Source organism: Ipomoea nil, unplaced genomic scaffold, assembly GCF_001879475.1.
Source record: "Ipomoea nil cultivar Tokyo-kokei standard unplaced genomic scaffold, Asagao_1.1 scaffold2704, whole genome shotgun sequence".
Lineage (NCBI taxonomy): Eukaryota > Viridiplantae > Streptophyta > Magnoliopsida > Solanales > Convolvulaceae > Ipomoea > Ipomoea nil.
In genome coordinates, this window is record NW_017619132.1 from 467310 (window position 1) to 486377 (window position 19068).

The window sequence follows — 19068 nt, forward strand, 5'->3', positions numbered from 1 at the left end:
TATAAGTTCCCTAAGATGGGGGAAAAAGAACAAAAATGGCTCGTTTTTCCTGGAGAAATTTAGGTGATGAAATGAGAAAATGTGTTTGACTGTATGCTTTCTAGTAGTCAATTATTAGCAACTAGTTATTGCTTATAGGACTCTGCAACCTACTATATATATACCATGAGATTGAAGTATTATATTATGTCGGATGACCACATGCTCAAATTTTAAATGTCAATAAAAAAAAACAAAAAAAAAAAGAAATTGTTTCTTCTCATAATACAAATATGTTAGAATAATAAGTTTTACTACATATATTTTTAAATCATGGCAGTTTTCTGACAGCAATGAATGAACCTGAGAAGCTACTTAGAACAAATCCAAAGCCCATTTTCTTTTTTTAGTTTGGTCCAAAGTAGCGTCAACATTTATATAAGTTTGTAGTGTATGTATGTAGATGTAGAAAAAGGGGACAAAAAATAAACTCTTAAATCTTAATCATGGTAGGTATATATATGTTTATCGTCGTCTCGGTCATACTCAGACATTGGCCGGCATCATTTCAAGGCTATGGTCATTTTCCGGCACCGACTACCTTGCTTGATCCGGGTCTGGACCAGCTCAAACTCCGAGATCCGGCAAGGAATGGTGATCCCGCCCGGATGACTGAACCCGAATTCGTTTTCCGCCTCCCTAAGCAGCTCGCCGAACAAAGGGTGGTTGAAGTATATTACCGGCACCAGAATCCTCTTGAAGTCGCCGTCTTTCTGGCCGACGTACACCGCCACATGGCCTTTAGGCGGCACCGCCACGGTCGGGTTCTCTTCAACCGCTTTCCGCCGGCCAAAACTCCGGGACCAACCCAAGGAGCTGCAGATCGCCTTTGCTTTGGTCTTCAGCCGGCTAAAGACCGAGCAGACGGACTTCTCCCGCCAGCGCTTCTGCAGAGGGTGATTTAGCCGGCGGTAACCCGTCGACGAACGGCGGCGACGGAGCACACGTCGGACAACTGCCGTCTTCACCAAAAAACCCCGCATCTTCATCGTCTTCAACCCCCAAAACTCCCAGAAAACTCGAAAAAGAAACAGCGTGAAATCAAAGAACGTATAGTTTAACGACATGCCAGGTTGAAAGAGGGAGTTGAAGATGACAAGAACTGAAACATAGTGATCTGGGATCTGAGTTATATACTGATGCCTGAGGGATATGATGAATCGAAGATGGATAGTTTTGTGGGATTACGTGGCGTGAGAATAGTGGATGCATGCATGGGTGGTCTCTTTACTTAGCTCGGGTTAAAAATGGTCAGACATATAACTCATTGACTAAGTTTGTACCACCTACCTAACTGAAGGATAAAAAATATAAATTTTTCATTTTTTTTTTGTATAATTTAATTTTCATTTGATTTTATTTTCAATTCCTAACTACTACTCCATGACCAAATCCATGTGTAATGGTTGACTTAATAATATGTGCAACATAACATAGTAGAAGTTTCATATGAAGTTGCAATGTGTTTCAATATTTCTTTTTATACTAGTCCATCTTGATAAATCAGTTAGGTTGTAACAAAGTGATGGACAACTACCAGCGAAGTTGATAAGACAGTTACTCAATAATCATAAGGTTCTAAGCTTAACTTTCTATTATATTAGAGTTGTCTATTGACCTTTTTAGTTCATACTGACTGATTTACTTTGGTTCTTCATTGATAAAAATTTATAAGGTGAACAGTGAAATTTACGTATAGCGTATCTTTAAGTAGCAATTGGGCTATACATGTATGAGATATTTAGGGAATCTTCTTGAAATAAATTTTGAATAAGTTATTGATTATTCAGTGGGAAGATGTAAGATTAATGATGAAAATTTCTATATATTTTTAATTTTGATGTTGAGGTTACTCTTATATGTCAAAGAATTTGTTGCAACATCACATTACACCAGAAATTTCATGTTCGTACCATGGGACATACGAATTTATACTTTTCTGAATGTCCTATGAAAAATGAGATTTTTTTATTACTTGTAATTACTACGGAAAGGTATATATATACAAATTAAATTTTACTCTTATAAATTAACTTGCAAATTATAAAGAAGAGATACGGTTGGTTTTACGGTTTTTGGGCCCAGGAAGGTCCAAAACAACCGTGGTTGGTAGATTCACCTTTCAAATAAAGCTATGAATTCGTACAGAGAAATGGCTATCACTTCTTGTGTATTTTCTAGTCTTCTCTTTGAGCAACTCGGCTTAGCTCCCCTCTACATTCCCCGAATGACCCCTTTTATAGTAGGTCACCCTTACTAATTTAAATGTGTATATTGAAGTGCCATAAAGTGACCTTATTACACCTAGGGGCCATTGGACTGTCATTACTGGGCTTTCCAATGGCCTGTTTGGCCGGGCCTTGAAGGGAACTCTTAAATACCAACGACTATCTTACCGAGCCGGCTCCTTACTCGTGCCAACTTCCTACTCGCGCTGACTCCCTGCTTGCGTCGACTTCCTGGGCTCGTCCCTGGTTATATGGGGGCTTTTCTTCTTCTTTTTATTGGGGCCGATCTTCCGCGGGCCCAATCTTCCTCCCTTACTATCTTCTTTCTTCCTCGGGCCCTAGGCCCATTAGGTCTGTACCCCATCAACTAGTCCCTCACTTTTCGGTACCGAGTCCTTCTTGTTCGAGTACTGGAAAGTATCGATCTTCCCTGCACGAGGTCACTTCCGTTACTTCCTATCTTTCCGTCCTCACTTAATGGCCGGATAGCGGCCTGATTTGCCGCAATCCCCATTGATTCTCTCTTTAATTCTTGATTGCCTTTCAAGCCTATAAATGAGGCGTCCCTTCTACTTCTTTTCTTCACTCACACTTCTTCTCCTCTCCCTTCGCCATGGGTCGCCCACCGCTGAACGGAAAAAAGATCGACTTTCACTCGCCGCCCCCCCCCCCCCCTCCCCCATCGAAACTGATAAGTGCTTATTTGTCTATATTTTTCCCCGTTTCACTAAGACATTTTGTTCATAGATTATTCCAAATTTCATTAGATTATGACTAATTTGTGTTATTTTGCAAGGAATTTGATTTGAAAAGCTTTGAAAGCAAAAATGAGTACTTTCATGGACTTTGGTGGTCTTTGGAGTCAAAAGGAACATTTTGGATGCATTGGAGTCAATGGGAGCCAAGGGAAAGCTGTGGAGATGGGCAAAACACTTCCAAGGAAGCCTAAGGCTGGTGCTTGCAATGGTCTTGGTTATTTGGGCAAACCAAAGCAAAAGAGAAGCAAGTGATCATGCAATTGCAATTCCCGACCTGCACGTCGATGTCATAGTCTTTGGACCATATCTCGACCTAATAATATCCAAATTGTTTGATTCTTGTCCCATTGGAAAGAAGACTCAAAGAGCTACAACTCATATTCAGACATCAAAGCCTAAAAAGGAAGCCACAGTGGTCAAAATCATCCTTGAAGTTGAAGTTCCAAACTTACAGATTTCGCCTAACACTGACCACTGTTTGGTAATTTGACCATATCTCGGCCTAGGAAGGTCTAAATGAAGTGATTTCTGCGCCATTTGAAAGAAGACTCGAAGGTCTACAACTTTCATGAAGAAATCGAAGCCTAATTCTAAATACAAAAGGGTTAAAATCAGCCTACAAACTGATATTCTGTTGCAGAGTGCCACTCGACGCGTCGAGAATTGGCAGTGAGGTCGCGATTAGCATTCTGTAAATGCTCGACGCGTCGAGCCCCCGTCTTTACTCTATTTTAACTGAGTTTTGACTCATTTTTCGAGGGTTTTGAACCCCATTCGAACCCTAACTATTTTCTACTCTTTCCTTTCATATTTTAGTGTTAGATTAGGTGTAGATTTAGGTTCTTTATCATATTTCAAGCTTTTATTGAAGGATCTACACTTGGATTTCAAGATTCTACCATCATTTCAGTAGATAATATTCTTTTCCCCTTTTATCTTGCAATGTTTATGCTTTACACTTGTGTTTTTGTGTTCTTTATACTACTTAGTCGTCATGAGTAGTTAGTTTATGGACTTGAGTTAGGGTTGTATTATCTATCATGATGTTTGAGTTATGATTATTGAAAAAAGGGGAAGAACTCTAACCTAGGGTTCTTGAGTTTATGAAGGATTTGTGCTTGTATATTGTTAATGCTTGGTGTACAACATTCATTGGCATGTTTTGGAGGATTCTTGGTCTCAATGAGAGTTGAGTCAAAATTTCAAGTCACTCCTTGCATAAACCCGACTTTTCCTATGAAAATGAGGAAAATTGGGGGTTTTAGATGCTTTGTGTTCTTGAAAAACTTGGAGTTGATTCACCACGAGAGTAAGGCAATTCATTGTTCTAATCCTTGTTAATTTGCTCATATGAGTAACTTATAGACTAGGATTCCTACGTGCACCCCTCTATTCCTTGGTTGTGTGATTTTCCCTAATCCTTAGGTTGTGCAATGCATCTAGAAGATAATACTTCCGAGCTTGAGTTCTATTCCTTTATTTTGTGTTTATCTTTGCGTATATATGTTAATCTTACAATTTCCTTAAACTTGTATTTTGCTTAGCTTCTTGTTGATTTCCTTATGCTAGTGTCTAGTTTATTGTTATTGCATATTGAATTATGTACATCTATACAATATGTTGCTCAATAGTGGCTTCCAAGTCCAAGCCTCAATTACATGTCTAAGAGAAAAAAGGGGGAAAAAATAAACTCTTAATCATGGTAGGTATATGTTTGTCGTCGTGGTCGTCCCCGTCATAATCAAATCAAACATTGGCCGGCATCATTTCAAGGCGATAGTCATTTTCCGGCAGCCTGTACCTTGCTTGATCCGGGTCTGGACCAGCTCAAACTCCGAGATCCGGCAAGGAATGGTGATCCCGCCCGGATGACTGAACCCGAATTCGTTTTCCGCCTCCCTAAGCAGCTCGCCGAACAAAGGGTGGTTGAAGTATATTACCGGCACCAGAATCCTCTTGAAGTCGCCGTCTTCCTGGCCGACGTACACCGCCATATGGCCTTTAGGCGGCACCGCCACCGCCGGCTTCTCTTCAAAATTCCGGGACCAACCCAAGGAGCCGCAGATCGCCTTTGCTTTGGTCTTCAGCCGACTAAAAACCGAGCAGACGGACTTCTCCCGCCAGCTCTTCTGCAGAGGGTGATCTAGCCGGCGGTAATCCGTCGACGAACGGCGGCGACGGAGCACATATCGGATAACTGGCGTCTTCACCAAAAAACCCCGCATCTTCATCGTCTTCAACCCCCAAAACTCCCAGAAAACTCGAAAGAAAAAATACAGCGTGAAATCAAAGAACGTATTGTGAATTTCTTGCAAACTGGCAATGTTCATTTACACATCTATGATGCATGCCAGGTTGGAAGAGGGAGTTGAAGATGACAAGAACTGAAACCCAGTGAGTTATATATTGAGGGATATGATGAATCGAAGATATATGGAGAGTTTTGTGGGATTACGTGGCGTGAGAATAGTGGATGCATGCCTAGCTGGGTGGTCCCTGTACTTGGTAGTAGTACAATTCTGACTTTGACATCTTTTGAATATTCAGTTTTAATTTTAAGAGACGACCTTTTTACTAAACCGTACACTCTTTTATTAATCTATGACTTAGGACAACATGTGACTTCGTGGAAACGTACGTTTGTATACGTTTCATCAAACTGGGACGATAATCTTAGATTTACTCATCATTCTCCATTTCTCCATCCAAACACAGATTATCTGAATTACCAATTTAAAAATAATTTAATTTCTACGGTAGAAATTCTACAAATTAAGTAAATATTTTTTAGAAAAATTACATTCATACATGTGGTATAGACTTAGTCATGTTTGACCATCTTTAATCCCTAAGTTATTATATATGGAGTTGAAAATTTTAGTCCTTAATGATCAAATCAGCCACTTTATTAAGTGACAAATTGATGGTAAAAATTGTTTACTGATGGACTAAAATTGTTACTTCGTGCATAACTACAAGATCAAAATTTTTATTTTTTTATTTTTTGGGTATAATTTAATTTGTCATTTGATTTTTTTTTTTCAATTCCCAACTACTACTCATGACCAAATCCATGTGTAATGGTTGACTTAATAATATGTGCAACATAACATCGCAGAAGTTTCATATGAAGTTGCAATGTGTTTCAAGATTTTTTATTTTTTGACATACTAGTCCCACCTTGATAGATCAGTTGTAACAAAATGAAGGACAACTACCATTGAAGTTGATCAAACAGTTAACGAATAACCATAAAGTTTTAAGTTTAAATATATATGAGAGTTGTCTATTGACATTTTTAGTTCAAACCAACTAATTTACTTTGGTTCTTTGCTGATGAAGATTATAAGGTGGACGGTGAATTTCACGTATAGCCTATCTTTAAGTAGCTACTGGGCTATACATATATGAGATATTTAGGGAACCTTCTTGCAGGAAATTTTGAATAAGTTATTGATTATTCAATGGAAGATGTAAGATTAACTATGAAACTTCCTATATTCTGAATTTTGATTTTGATGGTTACTCTTTGATTTATATGTCAAAGAATTTGTTGCAACATCACATCACACCAGAAATTTCATGTTATATTTTTCAAGTCCGTACAATGGGACATACGGATTTATACTTTTCTGGGTCTCCCATGGAAAATGATTTTTTTTTAATTATTTGTAATTACTGTGGGAAGGTATGTACATGTTAAATCCTACTGTTATAAATTAACTTACAAATTATAAAAAAGAGATAAAATTTATTTTATATGATGAGTTTGATAAAAAAAAAATATTGATAAAAATCAAATTTGTAAACTTAAAATATGGAGTTGACTTACGTATGTAGGGGAAAGGCCCATCGTACGGGTTCAATAATTCAATATTTTTTGTCTGACTATTAATATACTTGTAAGGTCAACAAATTTGTGTACCATGTTAAAGAGTTTTAAGTTAGATTTTTTCTTAAATACGAGTCAAAGTTTGTTAACATAACCCCATAATAAGAATTTGAATTAGTTTTATTAGAGTGAGAACATCAAATGTTACCAAAAAAAAAAAAAAAGAAGTCATTCTATGTTCTTTAAAAATAATTAAAATGGTGACAAATCTATGCACTAAATTAGAAGTGATTGATTTGAATGATATCAAGTACACAATGCAATCAAATTAATCAAATTAATAATGAAAAATGTCTTAGTTTTCAACTTTTAATTTGAGCCACATATAAGTATAGGCAAACAAGAGTAGCATAGAGAGAAAATACTCAAAATAGGCAAATTATTACGTGGACCCGGGTTCAAAATACACAATTTACATATTGAATGTCCATAATTTTGTAAAAGGTAAATTGTGAACATTCAGTATGTAAATTGTATATTTTGGACTCGTTCATGGTATAATTATTGGAGAAAATATTCCAGGACCTATGTTATTACTTGTCTTAAAATGTTATTATAGAGGTTATGGGGGTTGAAATGTTAGAAGTACCCAATGTACTCTCTAATGCACAATCTAAACTTAATAGTTGTAATTGTTAACATGTGGTTGAGAGGGCAAATTATTGTATGGACCATGAATATCATGTGCATTTTTAATATATTAAAAGTACATTATTTTTGTACTAAAGGTACATTATTTTTGTACTGAATGTGCATTATATAAAATAATGTACCCTTAGTATATTAAAAATGTTATTTCAAAAAATGTACCTTACGTACATAAATAATGTATCCTTAGTATATTAGAAATGTACTTTTTATTTATGGTCCACACAATTATGTGGATCATGGTCCATGCAATAATAATTGGGTTGAGAGAGGTGCTCAATCATTAATTTCATATTTTATACGGAGTAATTAGTTTAAGTTTTATGAAAGTATAACAGTCCATAATTATTAGTCTTCTCCCAAAAAGATTGAATCCCAATCTAAGGCCCCCAACACTCCGACCCGACAGAGCATTATGAGAAATTGTAAATCACGGTGACTCAATGATTCAGCAGACAGGACCAAATGCCGGTGCGTACAAGGAATCTGCCCACTTTGGACATAATTCCCACACCACAATTATTAGTCTTAGATTACAAATAAGTTGTGTTGATTAAGTCCCATGAGCCTAGACGTCATGGGTAGGATTTGTCCCATCAAATTTTATATCAAGGTTGTTTAAACAAATCTTAGGTGTCAAAAGACTTTGTGATTGAGCAACATGATTGTGACTCTCCTAAATAGGAGGTCACATATTCGAATTCTAATAGAAGTTTGTACTTCAATAGGTTAAGAAAGTATGAACAGATACTACATTATAACAGAGTCAATGTTAACTCGATGAAAACATAAAATGTTAACTGATGCATGCCTATAAGTTCACATATCTTGTACATAAGATTTTGCTTTGCGACACACAACCATGAAGTTGTTTGAAGAATCTCTTTGCACCATTATTTGTCAGTTTCTAAACTAGAACACGCTTATTCCCCTCAACTGAAAAATCCTATGTGATAGTTGTATAGTTGTTAGGTATGATTTTGTTGTTGGATCATCCCACTATTTGTTCCAAAAAAAAAAAAACCAAAAATATAAAATATTAAGTCAACGAATGCAAAATCAAGGGAAGATTAAATTAGATTATAATCTAAGTTTGATAGATTATGTCCTAGTACACACTGGCCCATTGGATTAGGCTATCAATCTTTTCAAATTATGTGCTCTTATCATCCACATTCAAAGTGACAGCTTTCTATCATTTCAACATCTTAACTAAATTCTTAAACCACTACAACTACTACCTAATTCAAGATTTAATTTATTAAAACTAAAATTTCAAAATTTTCAATGTAATAAATATGATGAAATCTGCCAAACACATTTTGCTCAGATGGTATCTCGGTGGCTTTTCTTGAGTAGAGGTCACAAGATCGAACACCGGTGATCGAATGTAAATTTTCAATGTATTTTTTTAAACTGAACAACTTAAAAATAAACAATTCATTTATATAAAATTAATAATTCGATCATCCAAAATATAAATTTTTTTGCTCTGTTCACAAGTTTATTCTGCTAATATATATTTGATATTATTACATAATTTTTAAAATTATTTATTAAATATTCAATATCATATTTCCTTTTGACATTTTGAGTAGTGCCAGTGGGCCTGACTATAAAATTAATTTCGGCCCCTTATATTGGGCATAGATATGAATAGCCCATGTTGAAATTCATTATTCCTTTTTTTTTTTTTAATTTTAATTTGAAAATTTCAAGGGTATGGTAGTAATTTCGTTTGAAGTGACTCTACTCTCTTCCTGAGCTACCCGCGAGTCCCGAGTGAACCCGATCAAAACGCAGTCGTCAACTCGCCATGGCAGAAAATCACAGTGGATTTGTTATCTGATTCAGAAGCGCTATAGCACGTACAATTTCCAACTGTAGTAACTGTCAGATCACGGACGCTTCCCGCACAGAGAGACGAATTGCATTGGATCCGGCCAGATCCGCATGTCAGGGGATCCGAGTATGGATTTGCTGCAGGAGTCTGGTTGGGAGGAGCTCCGCAAAGAGGCGCGCAAGATCGAAGGCGATCTCGACGTCAAGCTCTCTTCGTACGCTAAGCTCGGCGCTCGGTTCACTCAAGGAGGTGTTTCAATTCTCTCCATTCGTTCATTCTCTCGTTTTATCTGTCTTAGTTTTTAACTGTTAACGGTGTTTAGTGATTACATTCTAAGAATAATGCAAAATTGTATGCTTTTAATCGATTGATGTTTGTATGGGAAACACTTACAAAGCGAGATCAGGACTTAGAGTAACTGAGAGAGTCTCATGAACGCTCTGTCAGATAACTAGAGCTAGCTTAATGATTATTGAGACACTTTGGATGAAATTGAGACATGAGAAATGACTAATTAGACAGCTTATGATGTGTTAATGATTAGCTCTTTAACTCTTAATGATTACTTATCAACACGTACACATTATTGGTTCCATTTTTCATTTAATTAAAAGAGGGCTCTCTGTTTAAATGGGTTGAAATGCTGCATCTACTAGATTTCCGCAATGATTTTTGAAATTGATTCAGGTTATGTTGATTCTGGCTCACCAACTCTTGGGTCGAGCCGATCATGGAAATCCATGGAAATGGAGATTCAGTCATCACTTGAGAAGCTACTGGATATAAATGATGCCATGAGCCGGTGTGCAGCATCTGCGGCACCAACTACTTCTGTTACCCAAAAATTGGCAAGGCACAGGGACATACTGCATGAGTTCACTCAGGTTAGTTGTTTAAGCTAGTGTTTGTTTGATTTAAGTTTATCAACTTTTTTAAACAAATATTCAGAAAGTTTATCCCTGTAGAAGTTATGACCTAAAATGACAAAGTTTTGTCTAAATATGTTCTAGATGAGGAAAAAGTTTCAGAATAAGTTCTAGGGCTGAGCCAGCAGTTTGGCGACTATTTCAATATGATGCTGCTTGGTTCTTTGAATCAGTAGGAGAAAGCTTGAACTTAGACAGAAACTTTGTCCCCGCTTCCTTTAAATTCTGCTTTTCTAAATGCTAACCATTGTTGATGCAGCTTCTGAAGGTCTGCCTGCTTCTCACTTGAGAACTCTGGTTCCACTTGTATTTGATTAATCTAAGGGAACATGGAACTTTAAGCTTTGTGTTCCCAACTAAATATTTATAGTTAGCAAACTAGTACAAGGTTTCCTATAGGGTGACCTGGCTGCAACATTTACTGGCATAGCAAAACTAACCTTAAAGACTGCTGTTAATGAGTTTAGTTTTCTCCATCCTGCAATCTGGATGTTTGTTAGCATAATTCTAATCCTGCACCATCATTTATCTGTTAATGGTGTCATGCAAGAACAGGTGCCAAATCCGATCTCTTAAATTCCTCATGTGGCTTTTAGATGCTATTCACACTATGATAGCGAATGTTAATCATTGATTGAGATGCTTCATAAAGCAATGTGCTCTTTGTTGGCTTAGAATACACCTGATTCTAAGGCAATATGGATAGAAAACAGGAAATTAGGGTTTCAAGTTGTAGTTTTTATTAGGATAATTTTCTGATTGGTAAGCTCCTTTCAAATTCTAGGATAATATTCCTATTGCTAGTTGTTTCTTTAGATGTTCTAGTTTGTGGCTGATTTTTGAGACTTGAATCCAATGTTGAATTTGTGACATGGCTCTGCCATTCTGGATTATTGGATCTTATGTATTGCTTTCAGTTATGGTGCTTGTAGAATTTTTTTATATAATGCTTGATGGGTACATTGCTTTTGGATTCTTACACTCTGCTTTTTCATAGCACATGCTCTTAGTACATGGAATAAATCCTTGCTCTTAGTACATGGAATAAATCCTTGATAGTTTCTGGTTATCGTTTCTCTTGTATTGACTCCATGACTGTATTCAGGAGTTTAGACGTATTAAAGGGAATATAAGCTCAATGAGGGAACATGCAGAACTTCTTAGTTCTGTAAGAGATGATATTAGTGAGTACAAGGTGAGTAATCTCAAGTTTTAAGTTTTCTAATGGATGCAAGTGTTTTGTCTTATTAATCTATGATTTGTATTTAAGCAGGCAGGGAGCATGTCTCCAAGAAATCAGTTATTACGTGAGAGAGCTGCCATACATGGAAGTATTTCTCATGTAAGACTAATTGCTTTCTGATAATCATACCTTATCTGCTGCAACTCTTTTTTATATTACTGATTTTCTTCAATAACTTAATTATGTTTGTTATGGTGACATCTTTACTTCCAGACTCATCCTTCTCAGTTATTAATAGTACAGTCTATAATGTAAAGCTGGCCAAGTTAAATTCAGATTTCAGACACAAAAGTGAGTGTTGTCTTGGGGCAGAAAATATATATTTTTCTTACTTCCTGGGTATGTTCATGAGGAAGGGGTTTGAGATGGGTGACAGCTGAATATGGTGCTTCATATTTTCTCTGTATATATACATACATACATGTTATTCTTTGGATATTGGATTGCTGCTGGAGTTGAAAAGGGAAGAACAGTCTCTGACCTGTGGTTGCAAACTTGCATTCCTTCCCTTGCTGTTTAACATCAGAATATAGGATAGCTCTTGTAACTTGTCAAAAGAAATCAAGAAATCGTCTGGTTTGTAATACAAATACACAACTATTTGTTTCTGTGCCCTAATGCATAGGATTGAGAAGAGTCTCCTGAGGTCAAAAAGTAGGTAGGTCATAAACTGCTACAGATTAGTAGAAGCCTGCATTGTTGTGCATGATCTGCGGGTTTCCTGTTTCCATACAATTATGAAGAGTTGATGATGTTGTTACTTTAAAGCTAACAGTGTAACTTATTATGTAACATTGTATGTAATAACCCTCAGAACAACCACATTCTTTCTCAACAAAGTGCGGTGTCTCTTGTGCAGATTGACGATGTGATTAATCAAGCTCAAACAACAAGGGCTGCCTTGGGCTCTCAGAGGGCATTATTTGGTGATGTTCAAGGAAAAGTGAAGCAACTTGGTGACAAGTTCCCCGTAATCCGTGGCCTAATCGGTATCCTTCTGAATCCATTTAATTTCTTTTCGGGCTAGCTGCAGTGTAGTATATAACTCTTTTTCAGAATTACACTGGACACTGTATGTTGTTCTTGATCATGCATGTAGGTTCTATCAGGAGGAAGAAATCAAGAGACACTCTTATCCTGTCAGCAGTTATTGCAGCTTGCACACTGTTTCTCATAATCTATTGGCTTTCAAAATAGGTAGAGACGTGATTTATTAATACACCAAAAAATCAGGAGCTTATTATATGTTTTGGAGAAGTTAACATCGATGTGTAATCTATGAACAAAACCAACTTCATTCTTCAGAGGCGTTTTGTAGTTTCATTTTTCGATCATCACCTAGCTTTCCAATTCTCAAACTTGTGTAGATCAGATCATGTGTTTCTCTTTCATAACTTCCAATTCTCAAACACTATCATAAATGGAAATTAGCCTTTTAATTTGTTGTAGAGGTGACAATATAATTTAGACAGTTTTAACACGTGCATTTATCAGATTGTCTAATTGACATTTTTATTGGAGATATATTATAACCGTGAGATAAAGATGGTGGGATGAATTGAGTGTATTATTATGAATTATGAGTGGAGTAATCACATGCAGGTAGCGAAGGAGAAAGGACATATATTATATATACAAAACGAAGCTGGGCGGTCCTTACCCTAAACTTTTGCCATCTCTACATTAGGATATCTGACTGAGATATATCCATCACAAACATCAAAGCATGGCATGCCAATGTCCATTTCTGTACATCACATATATAGTAAAACTCGTACTACTCCCTGCATCCATCACCTCTTTTCTAATCTCATTTTTGTCACCATTTCTGGTTCGGAATCTGCTCTCTCTTGCATGGCTGCTGCTGCTGCATACTACCATCTACAATTTTCTTTACTACTTACATATATAATTAAATACCCCGTCTAATATCTATATCTTTTGTATTTTAATAACTTTCTCTGATACCAATTGTATGATCAAATACCTAGCTAGATCCTGAAACATCCCGTAATTGACTTACTCTGATACCAATTGTCTGATTAAATACCTAGCTAAATCTTGAAACATCCCGTAATTAACTTACTCTGATACCAATTGTCTGATCTCGAGACATTCAGGTTTGGGCAGGTGAACAGAGTGGGCATAAAAGTTTTGTTGTTTTGTTATGTTATGATGTATAGGCAATGCTGCATGAGTTAGATAGGGGGTATCTATAGGGTTGTAGCACCTACCAGTACCCACTCTCAACACAACACTGTAAGCAAATACTATACAGTACGTACTACTCATCCCTCAAAGCGTTAAATAACTTTCAAAATAAATAATTAAAAAAAAAAAAAAAAAAAAAGACTGTACAGCCAAACCCTACTGCTCACAGCTTGAGATGCCAAAAACATGTTTCAGTCTATACTGCCTCATTTAAACATGCACTGTACCTTTATCGGTTTTCCCCATGCACCATTCACACACTTGAAGGTTCTCTGCGTGGGGTTTCGTGTATCTACTCCTACCCTGCACCCTATACATACATACATACATACATATTTCTACGTATCTGTGGCCGGCTGGGGAGAGAAAAATGCCCACAGAGAGAGAGAGAGAGATTATATTAAATATGAATTACTACTACATGATGAAAGAAAAGATGGAGAATTTTAGTAGCTAGGCTTTCGTTAGTTGTAGGGTATATATGTTAGGTTTGGTGTAGTGTAGTGTTGTGTTGTGGTCTCTGATCTGGGTTAACAACCATGCATCTACTCATCAATGTTTTTATCAAACAGATCATCGAGGCGATACTGTAAAAGCAAGCAAAACATAGCAGCTAGCACACAGTAAAGCATATATATATATATATATATATATATATATGATTCAACACAGATTTAAATTTTGTTTGAGAAAAAAAATTGGGACATGAACTGACACTCGTACCTTTTTTGTTGCAATGGAATTATATTGGAATCTGGGTTACGTTCTTCAAGGTTTGGTTAATTAAGCACCGTTTTCCCCAGAGGATAAGAGAATAAAACCACAGATATATATATATTGAATCGATAATTAACCTCGTATCAGTTAGACGATATGATGCCGCAGATTATATTAAAGTCAATCGCGATGTTTTTGCTTCCATGTTCTTGTCCAACTCACCCTCTGATCTGTCTTACAAGGGTTTTTAATTTAATTTGCTTCAATTCTCTGCTGTACTGTGATTCTTCCAAGAAAACACAAAACTAATCCCACTAACAATAATTAATGCACACATACAAATAACAGTAGTGATGAACAATGCTGGTTCAACATGTCCAATAATCCCATATTGAACTTTAATTTGGTTTTTGGTTTTAAGACATCGTGGTTATGCTTCAAGTGATAATCGAAACTCCAAAAATGACTGTAGTACGTGTTTCGAGTGATAATCAAACTCCAGCCTTTAATTTGTTAAGAGATCATATGGAGAGAGCAATTTGAATTCATAGTGGCAACGTTGGATGGTTCGTACGTTTGTAGACGATAGGAATGTGGTCGGTTCCACGATGTTTCTGAGACAAGGACGAACGATATATGACGACAATTTTGCACAAAAAAATGTCGCAATTTATCAACGTACATATATTGATGCATGCTTGCTTTTACACTTTTTGTTTCAATCATTTCTTGCTACATAAAAAAGAATGTAATAGCAAAAGGCAAAAAATGAAATCGAAAAAAAAAATTTACAACAAATTAAGTAGCTGCCCACATTAATTTAGTGTACGATGATGTTAACAAATTAAAGATTACAGTACTAAACAGTAAAAGATGTAAATTCCATTTGTACTTACTTAGTTATAGCTTTGTCTGGTGGTCATTAAATGGTAATTAATTGTCACAGTGCCCTTAAAACTTTACACCTGCTGGACCCTAAAAGCATGAAACTACATTAATCACACATCTATACAACCATTGTATAATACAATATCATGATCCTACAAAAACTACAACTAACTAGTAATAAAGACCTAATTTTTAAGGAAAGCCCACAGTCACTATCTGCCTTTATAAGTTATGACCATAACAAACAAAAGACCACAATATAATGATGTAAATAATCTTAATTATATTGCGTTAACTGACTCGATCAAACTTAAAAAAGTTAATAGAGGCAGTGTAACTTTATTTCTTTATATTTAGATAACAGTTGTCGTTACATTCTGATGACCTACCAAGTATATATGAGTTGCAAATAATAGAATAGATAGGAGAAATGGACCACAATGGAAGGAATTGCAAGGAGGGAGTTAAGAAGCTACTATACATACATTCCTTTAAAGGCAATCTTTGGGAAGATGTCTCTCCTTTTTGCTCACCATGAGAAGATGAGATTGGATGTGATAGTTGTCAATTATGTTAGAGATTGAAGTGACAGCCATCTTTTTCAGCAGCAATATATATATATATATATATATATAATCTGTAACTAACAACAACACAACACTTCATCATCATCATCATCTTCATTTCATCGTACAAATATAGTAAGCATGCATTAATCCTCAGATTATCAAAAACTTGAACGATTGAACTGACTAAGATAGTTAGTGCTTGTTAGATAATTTTGAATGATTGGGCGATCGAAAAACTAAAAATTTATAGAATATAATACACAGATTACATGGTAGAAAAGAAAAGAAAAGAAAATGAAGTTGGGATCGGATCGGACAAGATGGCCTGGAGTACATGAAATTGAAATAAAAGATTTTATTTTGTGTGTTGTGTCTGTTGTTGTATTGCATCAATTCGCTGACAACAACGTATCCCTGTATCTGTATGTTGGAGGGAGAGACATTGTCGACTGGTCAAATCATTCTACCTTTCTTTGCATTCCATTCCCAACCCCAACCCTACCTACATCCTACTATTTTTTTTTTCTTTCATTTTTTCATTGCTAATTAATATTATTTCTTTTTATTTTTATTTTTTTTAAAAAGAAACTATTACTGCACAGTATTATGAATTGTATGGAAACAATGTATCCTTCCCCTCTAGCTAAAGGCTTTCACGTGGGCAACGTGTCACTGCATACTGTAACTCTATAAACATATATTCTCTTCTCATCTATATTCTATATATGTAATTCATCCTTGCTTCCTAGCTACTTCCTTCCATATTCAATATTATTATAATTTTACATGGTTTATACGTATATATATGATAGTAATGTTAATGACCTTGTGGTCGAGTGATATGAAGTGACTCATGTATTGACTCTCTGTGTTTCAATAAGTTCTGAATCTCATGACTTGGAGGGTTGAAAATCATCAACTTTTTTATCATAAAATGGGACAGAAATTAAGGTAAAATGCCAACGAGCTAACCCTTTTTTTACCACTTTCATTGATGATTTTTCGGATCTCACGAGTGGTTGAAAAGAGTTCTTATGACCCAAAATTCTTGATTTTCAACTACATTTGGGTGTGCGTAAAAGCAAATGGGATTTTATTAGATTTTCTTTCATTAAAAAAAAAAAAAAAGAAAAAGAAAAAGAAGGAAACGCCCTAGAGAGGTGAGGAATTTTATTTAGATATTAGCACAAAAAACCAGGTAACAAGAAGAGTCAATACAAGTATTGCTAAAGGAGGAGCAGTTCACCATTTGAGTGATGGAACATATGGCCATGTGATTTTCAGCAAACCAAAAAGTGCAATCATATATGTGTGTATGTATATGATCTTTTCTGGCAAAATAGTTAGCCTATTAGTTAATTTTGATTTATTTGACCATTATTAGTTGTTTGACTTTGTTAAACAATCCGTATGAGTGTTTTGATTAATTAGCTTTTTGTAACTTATTGCTCCAAAATGTTAAAATTCAAAAAATTGTTCAAAGTAGTAGTCATTTTGCATTAAATCCAGCTATCAGCTAACAGCTAATTTACCACACACTTTTCTACCATCAGCTAATGCTATCAAGTATCAACTAATCAAACCCACAAATCAAATTAGCTAACAACTATTTACCAAGCACCCCTTATATCTTTTGTTCCCTACATAGGTATATATACGATAATTCCTCTTCATTATTTTGTTAAAAACTTAATTAGACCGATTTGTTATGACTTATGAGCAATCTAAACTAGTTTACTTTCTTGTAGTCTTTTTGTCGATTAGGGTCACCTTGTGTGTTTCATTTAGAGTATACAATGGCTATAAACGTATTTTTTCATAAATCAAAGTATTTTAGTTACAAACTCTAGATTAAATCAGTCAATATATATCAATTTGAAAGACATATTAGATGCATTGTATTTAAAACAATATTACAAAATTTGTTCGTGTACTATACATTGCATGTGTGGTTTCTCACACATTAGTATGAATGATGGTACGATTTACCGTGAGTAGATATTTGATGATTTATATATATATATATATATATATATATATATATATATATTTTGAAATGAATTGAAGATTATTGATGAGAACCGAGGAGGTAGCTAGCAAATTAAAAGGAAAAGTTAATAAGTTTTTTTACACTATAGTCTATAGATACACAAGTTGTATACCACAGCTTCTCTCATAATCAAGTCTGAAAACAACAGCTGAATGAGTGAAAGCTAATAGCCCCATGCAAACGTCCCTTTCTTTATCCTTTCCCCCCACCTCTGCCGCCTCTGCCCACCCCACCCCCTACCCCCTACCCCCACCCCCCCACGGTCCCCATATATGTGATCATCAATCACCAATACCCTTTGCAAACAAAAAGAAACTTATTAAATTCATGATTATTTTACTATTTACACTCGATTAAATACAGAATTAAGTTACTGATCGATTCAAAAACAGGTCTCTCCAGTGTGTCCGGAGGGTAGCCCTTCCAGTTGATCCAAAAAATAAATACAATGTATGATCCACCACCAAATATATAACTACGATATGTATGTACAGTTTGTCATCACAAGATATGTACAATATAATGCTATTGTATGTTAAGTACAATTAATTAAAGAAATTGCACGAACCCTTTATATATGTACTAGGTACAATTCAAATATTCATTATATTCAAGATCGTAAAATGTTTCGTAGGATGCATGTTTCACTTCTTTCCTGCAAATTAAACCCTCTTCGACATCCGTTGATAAATTACTAAAAGTTAATAATATTTAATCTACTTTTTTTCTTTTTTCAAATAAATGCACAAATAGTCAATATCACATTCATTGAGACTGATCACAGAACCTCCCTTATAAGGGAGGAACTTGGTACCATTGGACTACAAGGTCCATGGTAACAATATTTAATAAATAAATAAATATTTAATTTACTAAAGAATTACATTCGTAAAACACTAAAATTTGTATAAGTAGTTATAATTGTTTAAGAGTTAATTCTATTTTTGTCATAAATTTATAAAAGACAGTCCACATTTAGTTCTTTTTTATAAGAATATTCTCGTTTGGTCCTAGTATTATTGTGACATGACCAATTTTGGTCTTCTATTAAAAAAT

General features: G+C 35.3%; 3 protein-coding genes across 3 annotated transcripts; 1 reads left to right on the forward strand and 2 right to left on the reverse strand.

The window, feature by feature from the left end:
• Positions 1-542: 542 nt before the first annotated feature.
• Positions 543-1106, reverse strand: LOC109155630 (auxin-responsive protein SAUR36-like). The gene has a single exon (XM_019303254.1). The coding sequence runs from the start codon at positions 1104-1106 to the stop codon at positions 543-545; it is 564 nt and encodes a 187-aa protein (XP_019158799.1).
• A 3512-nt stretch (positions 1107-4618) lies between these two features.
• On the reverse strand, positions 4619-5390 carry LOC109155768 (auxin-responsive protein SAUR36-like). Its single transcript, XM_019303415.1, has 3 exons — positions 5362-5390; positions 5177-5274; positions 4619-5146 (listed from the first exon to the last, which is right to left on the reverse strand). Exons 2-3 carry the CDS (start codon positions 5254-5256, stop codon positions 4789-4791), a joined length of 438 nt encoding a protein of 145 aa, XP_019158960.1. The 5' UTR covers positions 5257-5274; positions 5362-5390; the 3' UTR covers positions 4619-4788.
• Positions 5391-9334: 3944 nt separating this feature from the next.
• LOC109156159 (Golgi SNAP receptor complex member 1-2) lies at positions 9335-13021 on the forward strand. The gene is made up of 6 exons (XM_019304014.1): positions 9335-9657; positions 10096-10292; positions 11440-11529; positions 11608-11676; positions 12437-12566; positions 12677-13021. Exons 1-6 carry the CDS (start codon positions 9519-9521, stop codon positions 12772-12774), a joined length of 723 nt encoding a protein of 240 aa, XP_019159559.1. The 5' UTR covers positions 9335-9518; the 3' UTR covers positions 12775-13021.
• Positions 13022-19068: the final 6047 nt, after the last annotated feature.